The sequence below is a fragment of the Neoarius graeffei genome, chromosome 22 (assembly GCF_027579695.1).
Source record: "Neoarius graeffei isolate fNeoGra1 chromosome 22, fNeoGra1.pri, whole genome shotgun sequence".
NCBI classification, from domain to species: Eukaryota; Metazoa; Chordata; class Actinopteri; order Siluriformes; family Ariidae; genus Neoarius; species Neoarius graeffei.
Genome location: NC_083590.1, coordinates 1,872,416 through 1,894,901, shown reverse-complemented (window position 1 = coordinate 1,894,901; position 22,486 = coordinate 1,872,416). Strand labels below are relative to the sequence as shown.

The 22,486-nt window shown below is 44.0% G+C and overlaps 1 protein-coding gene across 3 annotated transcripts; it reads right to left on the bottom strand.

The window, feature by feature from the left end:
• Positions 1 to 1,103: 1,103 nt before the first annotated feature.
• Positions 1,104 to 22,086, bottom strand: triobpb (TRIO and F-actin binding protein b). Of its 3 annotated transcripts, XM_060904176.1 has the most exons (13): positions 21,991 to 22,086; positions 13,482 to 13,538; positions 11,803 to 11,871; positions 11,127 to 11,216; positions 9,553 to 9,662; positions 9,103 to 9,472; positions 5,529 to 5,751; positions 5,114 to 5,225; positions 4,832 to 4,991; positions 4,626 to 4,742; positions 3,623 to 3,709; positions 3,343 to 3,534; positions 1,104 to 3,257 (listed from the first exon to the last, which is right to left on the bottom strand). In XM_060904176.1, exons 1-12 carry the CDS (start codon positions 22,021 to 22,023, stop codon positions 3,379 to 3,381), a joined length of 1,584 nt encoding a protein of 527 aa, XP_060760159.1. In that variant the 5' UTR covers positions 22,024 to 22,086; the 3' UTR covers positions 1,104 to 3,257; positions 3,343 to 3,378. The 3 variants fall into 3 exon arrangements, with proteins under 3 accessions (XP_060760159.1, XP_060760158.1, XP_060760160.1); XM_060904175.1 differs by having other exon boundaries at positions 1,104 to 3,534; XM_060904177.1 differs by lacking the exon at positions 21,991 to 22,086 and adding an exon at positions 19,080 to 19,449 and having other exon boundaries at positions 1,104 to 3,534.
• Positions 22,087 to 22,486: the final 400 nt, after the last annotated feature.

The window sequence follows — 22,486 nt, the reverse complement described above, 5'->3', positions numbered from 1 at the left end:
ACAACTGAGACATCGAGACATTCCGTCCGCCATGTTGAATGCAGTTGACACCTTCAGACAAAGTTGGTTAGGTGAAACTAGAGGAGCTCTGCTCTTCTGCCATGATCGGAGATCTCAAAACACGGAAGAGCGGAAAGGAATTGGAAACGTACGCGAGATTAGACCACATCCACAAATTTAGGCATCTTAAAATGTTTTTATTAATGCCGAATAAAATATCCAGCACAAATTATATATGATAGACAAATTAATTTATAAATTTTATTTTAAACACGTTTTTAGTTAGCGGGACTGCAGCTTATCACTGCTCCCGCATTGTGCACTCCCCCTCCTGCCCGCAATGAGCTTCCAAAATTTGTCCCGCGCCGCACTGCTTTGCGTCGGGTCCTGCGGGAGTGCAGGGCTCTACATCAAACCCCCCAGACTCCCAGCAGCACAGAGCATCAAACCCCCCAGACTCCCAGCAGCACAGAGCATCAAACCCCCCAGACTCCCAGCAGCAGCTCGTGTTCACACAGCACACTGGGGAAACTGAGCTCAGTGTGTGTGTGTGTGTGTGTGTGTGTGTGTGACTTTCTCTCACTGTGGTATGGGTGTTGGTTTGATCCAGATGGACTGGTTTGAGTATTTCAGAAGCTGCTGATCTCCTGGGGTTTTCACACACAACAGTCTCTAGAGTTTACACAGAATGGTGCAGAAAACAAAAAACACTGAGTGAGCGACAGTTCTGTGGGTGGAAACAAACGCCTTGTTGATAAGAGAGGGTCAGAGGGAAATGGGCAGATTGAGCAGTTTGAGCATTTTTGCCAGGAAGGATATAGTAACTCATATAAATCAATCTTTACAACCGTGGTGAGCAGAAAAGCATCTCAGCATGAAACAGCAGAACAACACATTGGGTTCCACTCCTGCAGCCAAGAACAGGGATCTTAGAGTCAACAGCATGTTCCTCTTAAAGTGGCCAGGGAGTGTATACACACACGTACACGTGTTGTAGTGAAGCCCACATAAACCAAAGACCAGCACTTTGAGGGACTGAAATTACATATTTAAAAAATATATATGAGACACGCTCCACCTGTTCAACAATGACGACTACAGGCTTTGAGGTAAAACACAGCGATTACTTTATTGACATTAACTATGAAACATTATTTTACAGATTCTGCTTTAAATATATATAAAAACAAATTTTCATAAAGAAAAGGTGTCCAGTTTTAGCTTACAAAAGAACATGAAGTAACTAAAGTCATTTGGCTCATTGAAGCAAAGTTTTGGTGTGTTCTCCGCGTGGCACTGCAGGTTTCTCTGCTGCTCAACACAGACCTCACATCAGCAACTCCATCGCAACACAGAGAGGGCGTGTACGTACAGAACCCGCCTCTCTAACGCACCCCGTAAACACTGCTCACTCCCTGGGGCCTCGTCCTGATACCCTTCCAAACACTAACACCTCCTGTTTTATTACTCCATCAGCTTTACCCACAATGCACTGCTACAGTAAGACAACAGTTTCTTTTACAAAGTAGTCAGTGAAGCTGTGAGAACCATCAACCAGAGCAAGGGATCACTCTCCACCTAAAACTAATGTTCCACTGTGATCCGGTTGAGGATTAATACAAAACTATTCCAGATAGGTGTCTGGTACAGCAGTGTACACGCCTGGTGGATTATTCCAGAACCCTTCCAGGTTGAACATTCCAGTGGCTCAACTCACCAAGCAGTCCATGACCCTAATGGATTATTCCAGAACCCTTCCAGCACGAGCACTGCAGAAGTCTACCTTACTGGAGCAGTGCTTTCCTGACTGAATATTCTAGAACCCATGAAGCCAGAGCACTCTGGAGTTCTCTCGGGTTTATACAGATTGTTTGAAAATCAGGAACCAGTGAAAGTAAACCTATGCACTTAATGTTGTATTTATTATCTACAGCACATTCTTCTCTCGGACACTCTACGCGTCTTCAAAGCCAACGCATCAGGATTTTGCTCAACAGTCTCCCACTGAATCCTGAGATTTCAGAACCTCGTTGAGAAGGCTACAGCCTTTCCTGGTGGAATATGCCAGTATCCTTCCAGTCGGAGCACTCTTGAACCCAACTGGGTTTAACATTACAGAACTCGACTTGGCTGAGCAGGCTCCAACCCTCCCTGGACGTGTGGTTTCGAACCCTTCCAGCACTGTTTAATATTCTACAAGTTCACACAGTTGTGCAGTCCACAACCCAACCTGATTGTGTTACTCAAGAACCTATGCAGCCTGAGGACATTAAATCTCTCTGCCTGATTCAGCCGTCTGCAAATCTGACTGGTGGAACATTCTGGAACTATTTGTTTTGAATACTTCCTGGTTTAACACTTGCATACTTATAAAGGTTGAGCAGGCGACAACTCTTCCACGTTTATCGTTCTAGAACCTTTAACTATCTGACCAAATCATACACCTTTCCTGGGTGTGTATTCTGTAACCCCTCCCAGTCAAAACCCTCAATAAACCTTCTAGTTCCAGAACTCTTCCACCTTCTAGTCCAGCACCCTTTCAGACTGGATATCTAGAAACCTTCAATTTTGATCACTCTAGAACATTTCCAGGTTTGAATTCTTTTCAAGCGATCCACAACCCTGCTGGGTGTATATTCTAGAACTCAAGAACCCTTGCCAGTCAAGACATTCTGAAAGCCTTCTAGTTCAACAACTCTAGAACCCTTCCAGGTTTAGCATTCAAGACATCTGCCTAGCTCAGCAGTCCACAACCCTTTCAGATATATCTGGTCTGCAGATCTAGAACCCTTCCCTCTTGACCACGTCCAGGTTTGGCATTCTAGAACTCACAGTGAGTGTTGCAGAACCCTTCCAGGATGCCTGGGATCAGAAAGTGTGTGCGTGTTGATCAATCCAGGCCATCCTTTACATGCTCATGTCCACCTAGTGAGTGCGGGGTGCGAGGTTTGGGAGACGGCCGGAGTGTTTCCTCCCCTGTGATTTAGGGGAGGGGGACGAGGGTGTGAGAGACACATGCAGAGCCTCTTCAGGTACATTAGAGACACGCCTCCAACCTCTACACGCGTGTTTTCCCAGAGAGAAAATATTCCACATTAGTCCAGTTTTTAGATTCATGATTGTAACACGCGCACACACACAGCAGATTTTAGCCATCCAGTGTATCATAACTGGTCAGCTGACCCAGACTGCTGCTCCTGATTGGCTGACGCGGTTGAAATAAAAGGCACACGGTCCTGCTGACTCCTCCCTTTCATCTGAAACACACACTTTATACATCAATGCAAGGATTTACACAATGAGCTACATTAAGTTGTCTGAGGTGCACTGTAGATCACATACATGTGTGTGGGTGTGTGTGGGTGTGCGTGTGGGGTGTTAGATGCTGTTGTGCAGTCCCCGCTCCTCCTGCAGGGCGGCGATGGCGAGTCTCAGATGTTCTCGAAGTGTCTGAACCTCTCGTTCACTCCTCTGCTTCATCACCTTCAGCTCCTCACACACATCCTGATACTGTGCGCACACACTCTGCTTCTCCTACACACAGTGCGAGTGTGTTAAACGTGTCAACATGGCCACGGATAAAATAAGACACGTGAAGGACTTGTATTAACACACACACTACCGTGTTGAGAAACTGTACTTCGTTCCTTAAGCACATGATCTCTTTGTGCAAGTACTCCACCTCGTTGTGCTTCACTCTCAGCAACACCTGCGGGGAGACACCACATGCACACAAAATATTGGCACCCTAGTACATTGCTCCTTTTCTGAAGCTGAACACAGTGCAGTATATCTGCCTTATACAGTGAACAGGAAGTCGTGTGGGATCGGACATCACCGATCCCCCAATCACACACAGGATGTAAACTGCTGGGAAATAAAAACAAAACTGAAACCTCAAAGTGAAACTAAAACAGAACCTGTAGCTGCTATTTTTAAATTCTAATTCTGTATCTGGAGGTACAGTGTGCATTTAAAAAAAATAATAAAACAACCTTTGTATGACTCAGTAATAATTTTCAATATGTTGCTGTGTAGTCAGGTCTTTACCAGAAACTTCTTTTAAAGAAGGCGGAGTAACTGTACTAATATAAGCAGGAGGTTATGTGAACCAGGGTTTCAGTTCCTTTCAAACAGAGTCAGTTGAGAGGGGGCGTGGCACCGCTTTAATCAGTGACCCGATACGTGGCTAAAACACCCTTGAACATTTATCGAAGGTCGAACTGTAACGCTGTCAACATCACCGGAGAGTTCTGGAGGTTTCGGTAGAAAAGGTGCAACATTTGTTTCGTCAGTGTGGAAGAATTTCAGTCTACTGGCGAGGGCACATCATGTTCGGTTAATGAGGCGGCGATGGACCCGAGTACTGAGATCAATCTAAGAGTAATGTGTGGACCAAAAGAACAAGGTGATGAAGAGGAAACAGATATAGGAGTGAGAAAAGTAACAGGACCAAGGACTGAGCCCTGAGGGAAACCGTGAATATTAGTATTAAACTCGTATAGTAACAGGAGAAGTTGGCAGGACGTTAGGGCGGCTATATTTGAGTAACAGGAACACAAGATGAAAACGAAACATGACCCGAACTGTAATAACTTCTGCTACTAAGTCTTGAGGATTCTGACCTCCAGTTCACACACAGATCTCCCCTTGTTGCTCTCGAGGATGACCTCCTCTGACCTCTGACCTGTGACCAATGAGCGCATGCGCCGGATCTCCTCTGTTAAACGTGACTGAAGATCCTACAGACAGAATAAAGGTAGAAGTATGAACATCACCCGTGATCTAACTCCATCACTAACCGTTATTTCTCGCTCCTCCCCCCAGTCACCTGGTTTTGTCTGCGAAGTTGCTCCATCTCTCTCTCCTTCATGCTGATCTGTCGTTCTTTCTCTCCATTGTTTTGTTGTTCTCTGTTCAGTTCCAGGCATTTCTGAGAGTAACGGTCTGATAGACCATCCAGCTCCCTCCTCAGAGACAGGAGCTCCTGCCTACACACACACACACTGTATTAGTAGGCTGTTTCACACACATCAGCTGCTGATCTGTGTGTGTGTGTGTGTGTGTGTGTGTGTGTGTGTGTGTGTGTGTGTGTGTGTGTGTGTGTACTCACTGTTGCTGCTCTCGGACAGAGCGTGTGCCTCCTGTTTGTGTTGGAAGGTGTTTAGCTTTCTGGACCTCTCTCTCCAGTTCTTCTTTATGAGCCTTTCTCAGAGCCTCCATTGCTGAAACAAACACACACACACACACACACACACACACACTGAACCAGACCCAGGAGCAGAGTCGAGGCAAAACACACAGAAGGAATGAGGAGCAGGACCCTCAACGTGAAGAGTCAGAACCAGACACAAAAAAGTGGCAGAACCAGAATCAGATCCGGAAAACAAAGGCACGCCCCTGATCGAGGCAGGACCACAAACAGAACCCAAGGAAGGAGCACAAGAACAAGGTTATAGATACTAGCGTGTTGGTTACGTCTGCGTGTTGAGTGCGAGTTGTTGGGTGTGTGTGTGTGTGTTTCTCACCGCGAGCCGTGGCTTGAATCTCCTCGTTCAGCAGTCTCTCTCTCTCTTTCTCCATTTCTGCAGTCTGACGCTGGTGTTTCCTCTGCAGTTCCTCCAGTGCGTGTTTGTGAGCACGCTCCATCTGCTCCAAACTCACACTGCAACACCGACACACACACCCCCCACCCTCACACACACCCCCTTCACCCCGCACACACTCCACCTGCTGTGTCAGAGATGCCACCTGGGGGAGAGAGAGACACAGAGGTAAAGCTCACTGAATTCAGGAACAGAGAGGAACTCTCGTGCACCATTCTCTCTCTCGCATGCACACACACACAGGAGAGAAAACTGTCGTGTGGGAACGGGAGCACAGCGGTGAAGTTGAAATTTTATCCTATCCAGGTGATGTAGTAACGCCCAGGTCAGACAGCAGGCTGTAACTAGTTTTCAACTACTCGCGTCTACCAGCGATAACAAAATGGCAGCTAGACGCAGGGGAAGACGGGTCTTTAGAGACGGCTATGGTGCATCGCAGGTAGACGCAGACTGCACCTGCAAATCGTTTACAACAACCTGTCTTATGGCGTTATACGTTTTTAAAGGTTTTCTGTGCGCTGCGTCTGCTTCCGATTGGTTGATTCAGCTTAAAAACTCTGCGTCCTGCAATACGTCTGACCACAACAAAGGATTTGACACAAAACGCCTGTGCCCACCTGCGACTAGTCGCCATCTGACCGATCGCAGGTCACAGCATGCGTCTAACCTGGGCATCGGATTAACAAGAACCTTTTACCAACATGTTGTGACCGGTCAAAATCATCGGTCTGAACAAACAGTGGGCTCGTCACCGCAATCCGCTCGTTAAGTTCGAAGACGAATCATTTCCGGGTCCAAACGCCACTTCGCCAACTTGGAGACTTTGTTCATAGATTTGGTGACATTTTAGACGCCTTTACAGGGCTCGAAATTAACTCTCTTTGTGTCCCCCAGTGGTCCCGAATTCTGTGTTGTATTGTCCCGAATGGAAGCAATAGTGTCCCCATTTTTTTCCTCTCTGAAATAACCAGTGGTTAATATTATCATATGAAGTTACTATTATATTTGTAACTATGCGATTTTGAACCCTTTATATCATTTTTACAATAAGTCACAAAACACAAGCGACACATGTCCTATACATCATCTACTTCAAAATTACAGTTATTGCATTTTCAGTTTATTAAACTTTGGCGATCTCACTGTATGAATAGATACCAGTTTATTTAAAGGGGCCAACTAGCTCATTCAGAAAATGTTTCAACTCCCTACATCTGCAGTACACTTTAGTTGAAAATAAGACCCCTTTTATGTTCATTTCATCTACTTATACCTTGAATATCTGTGGGCACTTATAAGGCCAACTTATCATTTTCACCATTACCGTTATCCATTTTTATGCACTTTCCGTTATCCATTTTTATGAACTTTCCGTTATGCATTTTATGAACTTTCGCTGCCGAAACGTGGGTGCAAATGTTAGCAACATCAGCATAGTGGCAGGTCCGAGCCTAGGTGTGCTGCTGACTGACTAAACTTTCTGAACTAGAAAGACACCAAGAAAACTCACTTATTCTGTTGAATGGTATCTTCCGTCAATATCATCCACATCATTCCTGTTGTATTTTATAACGTGTCTAACAGTGTTCATTAAGTTCATTCAGTTGCTAGCGTTGCCTGCAGACCAGGCGATGACACTTTGGATCCTGAAGGTCCCGGAGACGTTATGTCTGGGCTTTCAGTTTCTTCCCCGCGGTCGGGCCGCTTCAACCACTTCAGCATTTTTGTTCTGGCAAGAGTCGGCGCAGCGTGTGCGGTAGCAATTCCATTCCAAGTCCATATAATGCGGACTCCGGCCGAAGATTCTAGAACAGAATGCGCTGCTCTGTAGCCTACGGATGCAGGTGCATCGAAAGTGTAGCTACTATGTATTTTTCGCTGTTAACGTTTTAAAATTAAAATTGACAAATTAGGTGAATGTCTACGTATGTGTTACGGCTTTGTAAATAATATTAATGTAGAACTTTTTTTTTCTAGATCTATTTTTTTCCATTGTCCCGGGATTGTCCCAGATATGATAATTTTGTGTCCCGATGACATTTTTTATGGTCCCCGGGACGCCGTTAGTTTCGAGCGCTGCGCCTTTATCAACTTTAATTCAATAGCGACTTGTTCAGCACACACTCGAGACCATCTTTAACTCGACACGCAACAGAACTCTCTCCAGCTCAGATCACCGCTGCCGTTATACAAGTTTAGAAAACAGGTTCACTCGACTCAACATCTGGGTAAAAGTTCTGGTCACGGTGCCATCACCAAACAGAACTCGTTTCTATAAGAATCAACATCAGTCTTATAATCGTGTTAGAAGGAAAACAGTAGAAGGACAACTGCATGGTGTTCTTGGACTCTGTTCAAACAGCGGGGGACAGGCCGAAAAGACGAGGCTCGGACCCGGAATTACAGGCCTCACGTTCCATCTTAACAACTGGATATGAACTTGCCACCTCGGTCTGGCAGTGGTTCACACGCTGTAGCGTCCCGTTAAACACAGTCAGGTGGAAAACACAACATGAGTTACTTTACCGTTACGGAGACCGAGTGGGAATGAAATGCCCCGTGTTGTGTTTACCAGATACAGGAACAGGTCTCGCACAGGGCTTTAACCTTCTCCACATGGAGGTAGAACCCAGGTTCTGTTTCTGACTCTGCCTTTATGGTTCTGATTAATTTTTACTTTCATATAATATCATCATATTAGAGATCCAAGCACCACTTGGATTTTTAATAAATTTGCATATGTAAAAGCTACTTTCGCAAACAAACAGGTCCTACAAGGTTTGGATATTTGGGGCCAAAATACTCAGCAGAATCCAAATCTCATTAAATACCAAAAGCTTTCTGAAGTTCATGACATGTTCAGGACTCTGGAGCGTGTGGGCGTGGCCAATCTGAGCGAGCAGGTTGAATCTGATCAAGCTGAACTCTGATGCACACCGTCTATATTTATATTTCTGTCTCCGAGTGGATGTTTGACGATAGCTTACAGTAAAAACACAGGTGGACAGCAGCAGCCAATCAGCTTTCAGCAGGCACTTGACAGGGTTACCATCACACAAACTGACAAAGGGTGTCTGGACCCCTCCATATTTATTCAGATTTCCCCCCCTAGTTCTCTTAGTTCCTGTTACAGGTACTTGCTCTGGTTCAGGTTCTGAGTTCGCATTTCAGGAACCAGAGTCAACGCCAGAACCAGGCCACGCCCCAAAGCAGCGAAAGAGGCTGATCAGAATAGAGCACTGCGGCAAGATCAAACAAATCCCAAAAATCATGCACACACGCACACGACAAGCTTCATAGCAGATATACAAACACACACACACCCCAACGGCATTTTAGCTATTAGCTATATTAACACACACACACGCACAGACACACACACAATAGCTGCTCAGAGTGCCTAGCTATCTCACACACACACACGCACACCAGATGAATTGTTTAATTTGCAAATTGAAGCCTTGTTTGCAAATTTAAAATCATCTGCACGCTCTACCTCCCTCTGCAGCGATCCCAACGCAGAAAGGGACACCACTGGTTTGACAGGCAGGTGCTCAAACTCCTCCCACTTCCTCTCGATCTCCTCCTCCAAACGCTTCTGCTCTGGAGTTTTCCCCGGCCACCTGCGTGATATCAACGGCTCCCGCTGAACGTTCCGGCTCTTTTCCTCCTGACCGTGCTCACGCACCTGCCCTTCTCCTGCCTCTCTCTGATTGGCTGGTGCAGAAAGAATGGGTGTGGCTACAGGAGAGAGCTCGACGTAGTCAAATTTGCGCTGGGTGGGGGCAGGAGCGGAGGAGGTTTCTGACTGGCGGCGAGACGCCAGGCGGCGAGAGTCCTCTTTATCAGGAGTGCTGTCTGGGAACCTGGAGGCGGAGGAGAGAGAGAGGCGGCGGTGACCTTGCGCGCGTGCACATGCGTGTGTGTGCGAGCGAATGCTACTCACTGTGTAAGATCCGGCGTGCTGCTCGGGCGGATGTTTTTCCTCAAAACCTCAATCCAGTTTCTCCTGATTCCTGCAGTCATCGCCGAGAGAGTGAACACGCCACTCGCCGTCTGAGAGACAGGGAGAGAGAGAGAGAGAGAGAGAGAGAGAGAGAGAGAGAGAGAGACACTAAGTTTCTGTGTGTATGAGCAGCTGCACAGTGACTCTTAACAACTGAGTGACAGGAATAAGGGAATGGAATAGAGCAGTGAATAAGGGCATGAGGAAGTGAAAATGAACGTTTACTAGAGGACGAGAGAGAGAGAGAGAGAGAGAGAGAGAGAGAGAGAGAGAGAGAGAGAGAGAGAGAATGCGTGAAGAGGTTAACAACAGAGATGCACCGATTGACCGGCTGCCGATCGGAATCGGCCGATTTTCACGTGATCGGCCATGACCGGCGACCGGCCGGTCAAAATTAAAATATGCCGATTTTCTGCCAATCAAAACTTGTGTATCACATAGAGATGAAAGTGGAAATACTCGTAATTCGCAACTAAAAAGGCTGCAGCTACACTGGCAGCTTGAACATGCTTTCTAGTGCGATTGTGTTGCGCTTGCGCAGAACAGTGTCAGTCCTGCGCGCCTAACGAGCTCCGGCGCGCGCGCCGTTAACAAAAAAAAAATTCACGATAGTTAATTTTTTTTTTTTGTGCCAGATATTGGATGTGAAAAGAAGAAAACATTTGTGGTTGTGTGAATTTCCCATTACAGGAATGAATACGTTAGCCTATTACCAAACATCTAGTTAGATTTGTACAAAGAGAGAAAGAAAAAAATGTCTTTTTGTTTGTTTTACGACCTTGGCTGCACTTGATTCCATTGGAAATTACTCTACAAATACACATTTGACAAAGATGATAGAATGGCTGTGGTATAAGTATGACTGGAAATTATTTTTGTATTTTGATACTGAATGAAGAAACGGGTTGTTCTATAAGGCAGAAGTTTTCAGATCTAAATAGGCTTATGAAAGTGTGTTCCATAGCAGTTGGCAAATAATATATGAGGGGGGAGTTGTTTTTGTGCCAGATATTGGATGGGAAAAGAAAAAATGTTTGTGTGAATTTCCTATTACAGGAATTAATATGTTAATACCAAACATGAAGAAAGATTTTACAAAGAACAATGTCTTTTTGTTTGTTTTCAACCTTTGAGGTGTTGAAAATTTATTACTGAAAATCTGGCAGAATGTTCTATTAAAGAAAAGATAAAAAGAAAATAGTCTTTGTGTGTGCTGTGAAGTGGTTTGAAAAAATGAAATCGGAATCGGCCAAAATCGGTATCGGCAGGTCACACTCCATGGAAAATCGGAAATCGGAATCGGCCCAAAAAATTGCAATCGGTGCATCTCTAGTTAACAAGTGAGGAAACTGAATAAAAAGGAATAAACAAGTAAATTAACACAAACAAATGAGTGAATAAATAAAAAGACAATTAATAAATGAGTGAAAAACTGTATGAGGACTGAGTGATCTTAGCGAAGGAGTGAACGAGAGAGAGAGAGAGAGAGAGAGAGAGAGAGAGAGTTTAGCCACCTGTATCTGAAAGCCGTAGTTTTTCTCCACATCAAACTCAGACACTTTCAAACAGGAGCAGAGATCAACCTCTCCATCCAACTCATCTTTCTGAGAGAGAGACAAGAACACAATATTTTATTGATATATGCATGCAGACACCGAGATATGGAGGAGAGAGAATCAGACACAGACAGACAGACATGCACACACACAGAGAGAGAGAGAGAGAGAGAGAGAGAGAGAGAGAGAGAGAGAGAGAGAGAGAGAGAGACACGGACAGATGCGCAGATGCACACAGAGGGAGGGGGAGAGAGAGAGACAGACACAGATGCACGCAGAGAGAGAGAGACAGACAGACACACACACAGATGCACGCAGAGGGAGAGAGAAAAATGGACACAGTAAGCAGTTTACTCAGCAGAAATCTGTTTTTAAAACACAAAGATTAAAATAAAGTAGAAAAATTAGCAACAAAAACTACAGAGAAAACAGAAAATAAACAAATAACGCATTTATAATATGATTAAAATTCTATGGTAATGTGATTAAACCCAACTGATTAAAAAGTAAATTACAGATAATTAAAAGGCAAAATAAAATGATTAGAGACTCTAACAGACTCAGAGACACGCATCCCAAAGAAAATAACACAACTCCGTCTCACTAAAACAGTTAGTGTAACACACACACACACCTCCTCAGCTCCAGAGTCTCTGTAGTATTTCAGTCCAGCATCCGTCAGCACGAACCAGTGCTTCTTCCACTGCGTACACACACACACACACAATTATAATAAACAGTTTAATGCTAGCAGTCGGTCAGCACTGTGCCGATTCCCCTCTGACTCTAATTTCAGTAATAAAATATTTCTTACATTTAATTTGAAAAAAATTAAAGACATGGAATTAAACACAGACAAAACAGTAACAACCTCGATTCCAGAAACATCAGGACGCTCTGCAAAACGTAAACACACAATGTGATTCGCAAATCCTTTTTGATCTATATTCAGTTCAATAAATACAAAGACAAAATATTTAATGTTCAAACTGATCAACTTTATTGTATATTTACAAAAAACACTCACTCATTCTGAAATTGATGCCTGTTACATGTTCCAAAATTTGGGACAGGGCGTGTTTACTGCTGTGTTACATCATCTTTTCTCCAAACAACACTCAGTAGGTGTTTGGGAACGGAGGACACCAGCTGAAGGTTTGAAGCTAAAATTCTCCCTTACTCTAACTTGATATACGGCTGCAGTTGCTCAACAGTCTGAGGTCTCAGTTATTGTATTTTGTGCTTCATAACGCACTACAGGTTTTCAGTGGGAGGCAGGCAGATCAGTTGAGCACTTGTACTCTTTTACGACGAAGCCACACTGTTGTAACGTGTAGAATGTGGCCTGGTGTTATCCTGCTGGAATAAACAGGGGTGTCATCCAGATAGCTGCTAAAACCTGTATGAACTTTTCAGCATTAATGAAGGCTTCACAGATGTGCAGTTTACCCCTGCCAAGGGCATCAACCCCAACACCATCACAGACACTGGCTTTTGAACTTTGTGCTCGTAACAATCGAGATGGTCCTTTTCCTCTTTAGCCCAGAGGATGCAAAATCCATGATTTCCAAAAGCACTGTTCCACTTTGAGTCAGTCCGTCTCCGATGAGCTCAGGCCCAGAGAACTCAGCAGTGTTTCTGGAGGTTGGTGAGATTTTGCTTTACATGGTAGATGCAGTGATGAACTGTGTTCTAAAGACGACGGTTTTCTGAAGTGTCCCTGAGCCCATGTCATCATGTCCTTTATACAAGCATGTGGGTTTTTAGTGCAGTGCTGTCTGAGGGGTCAAAGGTCACAGCCAATCAGTGTTGGTTTTTGGCCTTTCCCCTTATATTCAGAGACTTCTCTGGACCTTGAGATGTTATAGATTGTTGATGGTGAAATCCATAAATTCTTCGCAGTTCTATGTTGAGAAGCGTTGTTCTTAAACCTCACCCCGTCCCTGTTTGTGAACGACAGCCTCTTGAAGATGCCCATTTCAAACCCAATCAGGACACGATCACCTGTTACCAATTCACCTGTAGAATGTTCCAAACGTGTTTTTTTTTCCCCTTAAGCGTTCCACAACTTTCCCAGTCTTTTCTTGCCCCGTTCCAACTTTTTTGGAACACGTTTCAGACATCAAATTCAGAATGAGTGTACATTTACAAAAAACAAAAACAAAGTTTCAGTTTGAACATTAAATATCTTGTCTTTGTATTGGATATCAGTCAAAAAGGATTTGCAAGTCACTACATTCTGTTTTTATTTATGTTTTACACAGTGTCCCAACTTTTTTGGAACTAGGGTTGTGCACACACACGCACACCTACCTCTCCACTTTCATCCAGTTTGGACATCCATCCCTTCTTAAAGTTCAACAGATCAGGCTGAGAGAGAGAGAGAGAGAGAGAGAGAGAGAGTTAGTACTTAAACCAGTTACAAGCGGAACACTTTTTGTTACACTGTGTGTGTAAATAGGGTGTCGCAAGTGTTAAAACTAACAGGAAACCCCAACAACGAAAGAGCGGAGAAACACACACACCAACATTGGGCAACTCTGACTAACAGCCCCCCCAGGTTGTGAACTGAACCTGATATCCATCTTAGAGCCGCGTTTCTACTGAACCAAACACAGACGTTTCCCAACCCAAGCGAGACCAGATTATCAGTGTCCATGTGATCGATAACCTGATTACTGACTCAGTCTTCGTTAGAGTCTGATCTGATTACAGAGGTCACAGTGTGCTGATCACATGACCACATCAGTAATCTGACAGGTACTGAAATCAGACATCGAGCCTCATTTACCCAGGGCTGAGCAAAGCTGTGTGTACGAAGTAAAAATTCCCACCACACACACAAAAAATTCAGAAATGCTAACCAGCTGAGAATTAATAAGTGTGTTCAGGAAAAACATACATGTTCATCCCTGGCCACAGATCTCCATAGAAGGCAGAGAGAGGGCTGAACGTTATAAAACGATGACCAAACGATGACACAGTCACTACGTTTACATGCACATAGAGAGAATCGAATTTCTGCCGTTGCTCGACTTTAATCGAAGTTCAAAATGCCATGTATACACCTTAATTCAGCTGAAATTGAACCGAACTTGATTTCTCGGAATCGAGCTACACCACCTAGATTATGCGATTTCTGCTGAGCTACTTTGTGCATGTATACCCTATCGAGCTAGTTGTCGAGCTACTTCCGGAAGTGACGAGTGACGAGACCACAAGCGGGAAACACAACAGCCTCGGTCGGCATGACAACGGCATGAATCTTTTCTTTTTGTGGCATTGTTTGCACTGTTAAAATTTAGCTCACTTACTGTATCACCAAATACATCTGTACAGCTTTTGCATAGCTGTGAATTGTGTACATAAACAAGTCATTGTATTTGTGTGTGTGTGTGTGTGTGTATATATATATATATATATATATATATATATATATATATATATATATATATATATATGTGTCCAACATCTGAAGAATGTCAATAAAAACAAAAACAACTGAACTTTGTGTGTTTATTAAGACACAAGTTAAATTGTAAGCAAAAAAAAAAAAATTTTTTTGTAAGCAAAAAATGGACTTTAGAAAAATATTGTGCAAAATAAGTTGTCTTACAAAACAGTGGTCTGCGCCGGACAGTTTGTAGCCATAGTCTGTTAGAGCAAGCCGAACAGCTTGAACACGGAACTGCTAGTGTTGCCAGATTGGGGGTTTTAAGTGCATTTTAGCAGATCTGAACATGTTTTGGGCTGGAAAACGTCAGCAGTAACTGGCAACACTATAGCTCTTCTTCATGACGACAACCAGAAGTGTACCAACACGATGGGGCGTGTAGCGCCACGTGTGGCTCGGGTGCACAATGCACCTTGCACAATAGCCCGATTTCACTTGTGCATGTAGGATTGGATTTCTCTGGCACCCCTGCTGGGACCCTTTGCTCGATTACCAACAGCAGCTCGATTTGGACGTGCATGTAAACGTAGTCAGTGCCAAGTTAGCGTTCAGTAACGGAGCTCTGGTACTACGACAGGTCCAATCACTCACTCACACACCAACTGTCTGTCCGTCCTTTTATACGCAGGGATTAGTTTTCTTCTATCGGGCCGTTAGTTTTGGATTCAGTTCCTGAGGGGTCATTAAAGTGTACCGGTACTGGTCATGCTTACAACATTAACCGTGCTTTATGTATTACTTATAGACAAAAGATGCGCACATTCAGTAAAAATAAAAAATAACCACTGTAAAAGCACTTTTGTGGACAATTTTATTCTGTGGAGGCAGAACCACAGGGAGCAGCCATTGCCAGCCAGAAGTGGCGTCCAGCCGTTGATTCCGGGTTATCGGGTGCGAGTAAGCAAGCAGTGTTCTGTGGGTCGAGATTCCCAGTCAAGTAACTTCAGAACACATTGAATAAATATAGAGCTAATACTTGTAATAGATCTTTATTTTATGGCAGGTATCTATTATTTCATGGCATTATGTGCAAGTAGATTTGGTTGTACTTTGGGGTTGAGAGCTTCATCAGCAAAGCTCAACAGGTTTAGAATGAGTCGGTCACAAGTTGAGAAATATTTTTGCGAGTTTATCATACAAGCCTGATGAACATAGACAAACTTTACACTTTCCTTTGTGCCCACTGACAAATATTATAGTTAAATTACCTAAATTAGATAAAACATAAAACTTGTCCCCTTCCTCAGTCCCACCGGAGTCGGAGCGCTGAGCGCACACTTACACATTCATAAAAGACTGCTCATACGCTCCGTCCCCGAAATCACTCCCTACTCATAGGGCACTTGACAGTGAAGTCACCGTTTTGTAGTGCTGTCCGAAACCTTAGTGAGGATTATTTACACCCTATATAGTGCACTCAAAGTATCCCACAATGCATCACGAAAAGCAGTGTACAACGATGGTCACTAACCAAAGCAATATATCCCATCATGCATTGCAGTCGTGCTGAAAGAAATCAAATTAAAAAGTCTCAAACATGATTTAATAAAAGGCAGCGGCGAAGAATAGTGTTCAGCGTTGATTTAAAAGAACTGAAAGCTGCAGGGACTTTGTATTGATTAATGTGGGAAATGCGCTCAGTATCATATGGATTTATCACAAACACATGCAGTTAGGTTGACGTGGGGCGGCCTTGGGCTGAGGTGCCTTGAGCGAGGTACCGAACCCCTGACTGCTCCCCGGGCACTCTGGTGTGGCTGCCCACTGCTCTGAGTGTGTGCGTGTGTTCACTGCTTCAGATGGGTTAAATGCAGAGGATGAATTTCACTGTGCTTGAAGTGTGCATGTGACAAAGGTTTCTTCTACAAAAACACACGCATGTATTTATTATTTTGAAACCCACCAGCCGACTGATCTGGCACGTTTTAACTGTGCGACAGTAATGACGCAAATACCAGCGTGACGGACTAGTGTCCGAAAGAGTTTTTACATTTTATCAATGAGCTCACTATATAGTCCTCTATATAGTAATTCCCTGTATAGCGAGTAGTGAATGAGTGAGCGATTTCAGACACAGGGATGGTAACAGCATGATCACCTTTCACTCTTTCGGTTTTGATTGGTTTTTCTTTCGCGGTAGGAATGCCCACCGTAAACGGGATAAAATCCATCTGACAGTTTGGGCCAGCCTTTCTCAACCGGGGTGCCATCTGGCTTCATTAGGGGTGCCGTCAAAAAATTATATATTCTAACACTGAAATAAGTAAAATGAATTAAAATTCCAAAAAACAATAGTTACACTAATGCAGATCATCGCCACCTCATGCATCATCAAAATTTGTCTCACAGCCCCCTTTCCCATGTCACGACATCACTGCCAGGGTCAGCGTGACTGTGTATATTTTATATGGGGGTGCCTTGAGAATTTGCATACTTCTGAAGGGTGCCGTGACAGAAAAAAGGTTGAGAAACGTTGGTTTGGGCTATTTGGAGGTAAAACTTGTTGTAAGATGGCACACAGATTTTACACACTTCAGATGATTCAGGACAGCGAATCAATTCAGGACGCATTTTATGATTCAGGACAGCGATTCGATTCAATCTTGAGAACTGCAACATGGATAATGAACGGTGCTTTTTTTTTTTTTTAAACTTAGACTCGATCCAGCCAAAGACCAGCTCGAGGAAGTGTAAATAATTTCTTCTATTTCTGATGAGCAGATCAGTTGATGTGCTGTTCTCTTAGACCGATGTTTGCAGCACGGGGTCCGTGACCAGTCCACTGCAGCCCAGACAATCGGATTGAGAGTCGCTACCGGTGCTGGAACAGCCCATGAAGGAGGCGACATGTCTCTGACCGTGCTGGACTGGTGGAGCACCAACTTAAAACTCACGCATACTTGACAAGAGCTTATGATGAATGTTACGTGATGGAACCACTGGTGTCATACATGATCTTTTGAAATAGCGAGTAATTAAAATTCACTACAGGTACACTACCGTTCAAAAGTTTGGGGTCACTTTGAAATGTCCTTATTTTTGAAAGAAAAGCACTGTTCTTTTCAATGAAGATCACTTTAAACTAATCAGAAATCCACTCTATACATTGCTAATGTGGTAAATGACTATTCTAGCTGCAAATGTGTGGTTTTTGGTGCAATATCTCCATAGGTGTATAGAGGCCCATTTCCAGCAACTCTCACTCCAGTGTTCTAATGGTACAATGTGTTTGCTCATTGCCTCAGAAGGCTAATGGATGATTAGAAAACCCTTGTACAATCATGTTAGCACAGCTGAAAACAGTTGAGCTCTTTAGAGAAGCTATAAAACTGACCTTCCTTTGAGCAGATTGAGTTTCTGGAGCATCACATTTGTGGGGTCGATTAAATGCTCAAAATGGCCAGAAAAATGTCTTGACTATATTTTCTATTAATTTTACAACTTCATCTCATTATCTGTAGCTGCTTTATCCTTCTACAGGGTCGCAGGCGAACTGGATCCTATCCCAGCTGACTACGGGTGAAAGGCGGGGTACACCCTGGACAAGTCGCAGGGTCATCACAGGGCTGACACATAGACACAGACAACCATTCACACTCACATTCACACCTACGCTCAATTTAGAGTCACCAGTTAACCTAACCTGCATGTCTTTGGACTGTGGGGGAAACCGGAGCACCCGGAGGAAACCTACGCGGACAACATGCAAACTCCGCACAGAAAGGCCCTCGCTGGCCACAGCGCTCGAACCCGGACCTTCTTGCTGTGAGGCGACAGCGCTAACCACTACACCACCGTGCCGCCCCTATTTTACAACTTATGGTGGTAAATAAAAAAGTGTGACTTTTCATGGAAAGCACAATTGTCTGGGTGACCCCAAACTTTTGAACGGTAGTGTACACTTTAAGTGAAATAAAGGAGTGATTTAAACAGGACTGGATAAGCTATAGATATATAACTACTGCGTGTGTGTGAAAGAGAGAGAGAGAGAGAGAGAGAGAGAGAGAGAGAGAGGAGTTCCTGTAGATAAGACAGAGAGAACACTGAAGAAGTGGAACAGAACCGGGGGAGACGCTGTGATCCGCAGTGGAACACTCAGAGCTAGGGCACTAGTGTAGGGAGCAAGGGGTCATTTAGGACAAAACCCTCAAACAAACATCCCTCAAACAAACATCCCTGTTCTTATGGTGATTAGCACACAGACTTTAGACCTCTCTCTCTCTCACACACACACACACACACACTCACTCTCTCACACACACACACAGTTTGAATAGATGGGCAGACTGAAAGCAGACTGAAAGCAGACACACCCTCCCTCCCTCCCTCACACACACACACACACACACACACACAGAATACACAACACTGCTTATAAACACACTAAGTGTATAATATTATTACATTCACCTCAGAACATTCACAACTCACACTGTACATTTAAAATAGAACCTTACCGTCATATTTAAATGATCCGGAAAGCAAACAGACACAAACAAACAAACAGATAAATAAAACTGATAAATAAAGCAGTTAATGGTCCATGAGTGGCGGTGCAGTGCAGTGCTGTCCCGTCCCGCGAGCGACCTGTTGCTGTGCTAACTGGCTAAAGCCTGAGGCGCCGCGGCCAACAGCGCCTTCACCCTCACAGCGCCTTCACCCAGCCCGCTCCTCACCGCCTTCCGTCTCTCACAGCCCGCAAACACGCCGCTAAGCCCGCTCCCGGCCCACTCGCCCCGGCTCTCCAGCGTTAATCCGCACTTTTAATAATTTTTTACCCTCAACTCGGCGGCAGCGCGACTTCCTGGGCGGGGCTCAACACACAGATCCCCCCGCAGCCAATCAGAAGCGCTGCGCGAGCGCTCGCCACAACTTCCGGTGTTTAACTGTGGTGAGGGTGGAGCTGTGGGACAAAACTATTATTATCGTTTTTAAACAATTAAACATTTAAGTTTAAACAAATTCATTAATTTATTTTAACATGCAAGAAAACCAGAACACAAATTTGTTTTTAATTTTTTTTCTTTTTACCCGTTATAATGTAAATAAAAGCTGCATCTCAGTGCGAAGTTCTCAACGTTTAAAAAAATGTTTTCAAAATGTCTATGTTAATATGAATAAAACAGTAAAAATAAAAGTTTATACAGGCTCCTGGCATGGGTGCAGATCCCGGGGGGAACATGACCCCCCCAATTTCTGAAAAACATGAATTGTCACCCCCAATAAAAATCCCCTAAATTATTCAAAATTGTACAAACAAATGTATTTTCAGACAAATCATTCCCTGTGGGGGTGGCACGGTGGTGTAGTGGTTAGCGCTGTCGCCTCACAGCAAGAAGGTCCGGGTTCGAGCCCTGTGGCCGGCGAGGGCCTTTCTGTGTGGAGTTTGCATGTTCTCCCCGTGTCCGCGTGGGTTTCCTCCGGGTGCTCCAGTTTCTCCCACAGTCCAAAGACATGCAGGTTAGGTTAACTGGTGACTCTAAATTGAGCGTAGGTGTGAATGTGAGTGTGAATGGTTGTCTGTGTCTATGTGTCAGCCCTGTGATGACCTGGCGACTTGTCCAGGGTGTACCCCGCCTTTCGCCCGTAGTCAGCTGGGATAGGCTCCAGCTCGCCTGCGACTCTGTAGAAGGATAAAGCGGCTAGAGTTAATGATTCCCTGTGCAGTACTTTTTGAATGATGTGGTGAGCCTCTACGAAGTTTTGATTTATGGTTGCATACAGACAAAAAAAAAAAAATCACTTTTGTGTCCCCCCCCAATCCTGACATCGGATCTGCACCCCTGCCTCCTGGCTTTAAGTTAAAGTGTGTGTGGATGAAGTTGCGAAGCAATGCATGGGGTTGGGTTTAGACAGCAAGTGATCATTTTACTCATCAGATTAAACTCGCTTGTCATAAGTACAAATTAATTAACAATACTGAAATTAATGTGTTATACCAGTATGTACTGAACGGGGAAGCCATGGCCTAAAGGTTAGTGAAGCAACTTTGGGACCAAAAGGTCATTGGTTCATTTCCCTGGCCCAGCAGTAATGGCTGAAGGGCCCTTGAGCAAGGCACCGAACCCCCAACTGCTCCGGATTCATTGTACATCACTGATCTGGGTCTGTCATACGTCACTCTGGATAAGAGCATCTTCTAAATTCCTTTAATGTAAATACTCGTTTGCACAGTAAAATCATGAGATTTGAGACCATTTTTAGTTCTGGCCTAGCGAGGTCGCTCTGTAAACACTGAGGTAATCTTATCGTATACCACTTTTCGACCAACAGGGAACAGGTTCTTGAACTGGTTCCGTTCAGGATTCTTTGAACCTTGGTGTCAGCTAGTGACCCGGGCCATGTTTTCACCAGTTTTGAGTGGAACCGTCATAATCAACACTGTGTCATGAACAGAGGGCGTGGCACAATTCACAATGGGGGTAAACAGTAGTACAAGATGGCGGTACATATTGATGAACTCTGAGTTTTTGTTCTGTTATTGCAGATATTTTCTTCAGTCCATTTTTTTCTGAAGATGTTTCCTTTTCTGTTACATTCTCCATCGCTGTGCTGTGCTTTCTCTCCAAACTTATGACACGCCCACTGATGTGACTGTTCACGCTGGAAAAAACAGCTATTTTCCAGTTCCAGCTGGGAATCAACTTTTCAGGTTCTGAACTGATTTATTTTTGGTTAAAATGCTCCAAACGGTTCAGAATTTGGTGCGCAAATCAGAATGGAGCCCATGCCCTGTTGGTCGAAATGGGGCATGAGTGTAAAAACTGATTTTGCTTTCTCACACCATTAAGTTCACAAGTTTGTGAAAATGTTAGGGGGAAGCAAATATTTTTCTAACACAAGCCACGAAACCAAGTAACTTCATTTCTCCTTTATTCCTGTTTACACTTCTACTTTTTTACTCATTTCTACATACAATTCTTATTTCAGTTCTAATTATCTCTTTCTTGCTTGCTGTTTAATCGGAGTTACTTTAGTAATGAAGGAATGTATTTTGGTGATGTTCTTCTCTGCTTGGTTTCGCAGTAAGTGAGCAGTAATGGTCTCTGTATCTATAACTGTGCAGTGTGATTTGTTCTCATTTTTCTCCCGTGTTAAACGCAGGCTGTAATCGTTAATGTTCTTCTCACACATGTTCATTAGTGTGCACTCCAACACGCCCATGCAGAGACCAATTGAATCTGACTTGTGTTTCTCAACTTGAAGTGATGTAAGGAATTTGAAGTACGTGTCTAGACAGCACTTTCACTTCACACACACCACCACAGGGCTCAGGTTATTCATCACTAATAGTGCTGACGCCTTTAGAAATGTCACTCTATAAAAACAGAGCAAGAGATGGAGAGACAGACTGGGAGTGACACATACCTGCTGAACTCTCTCGCTCTTCTCCTGCTCCATTTTATTTGCCTTCAACACAAACACAGTCTTGTCTGTCTGTACCCGTTTCACTGTGTGTTACCTGTGTAGGTGTGATACCTGTGTGTGTGAAGGTGTGTGTGTCGGGGAGAGATTTCCTCGCTGATCCGTCATGTCATCCCAGGTGATGTGGGTGGGTTTAGTGTGGGAGTGACTAAAGGAGGACATTGATATAATGACCTGTGAACAAACTGTGAATGAATTAACATTTTATTGCATAGGCCACCATCTGCTTTTTTTATTTTACCTGGCAGGTTTATATAATGATGTTTCGTCTCTGTTTCCTCTCTCCATTCCCTCCATCTGGTTTGGCCTTTGGACCCTCTTGGCCTTTGGAAGGTCAGCCATAATGGCATATTCCTCTCTGTTCAGACCAGATGAACCACTAGACATAATTGAATCTATTGAGCTCTGAGAAGAAGTGTGGTTTCTCATTAAGGGGGAG

What these genes read in the sequence shown, in the direction of transcription:
- triobpb (XM_060904175.1), bottom strand. Translation starts at nt 22,023, where the DNA reads ATGGAGCAGGAGAAGAGCGAGAGAGTTCAGCAG. An exon ending in AGCACGCCGGATCTTACACA is followed by an intron (nt 9,473 to 9,552) that starts GTGAGTAGCATT and finishes CTCCGCCTCCAG; the next exon opens with GTTCCCAGACAGCACTCCTG. An exon ending in AAGTACAGTTTCTCAACACG is followed by an intron (nt 3,535 to 3,622) that starts GTAGTGTGTGTG and finishes CACTGTGTGTAG; the next exon opens with GAGAAGCAGAGTGTGTGCGC.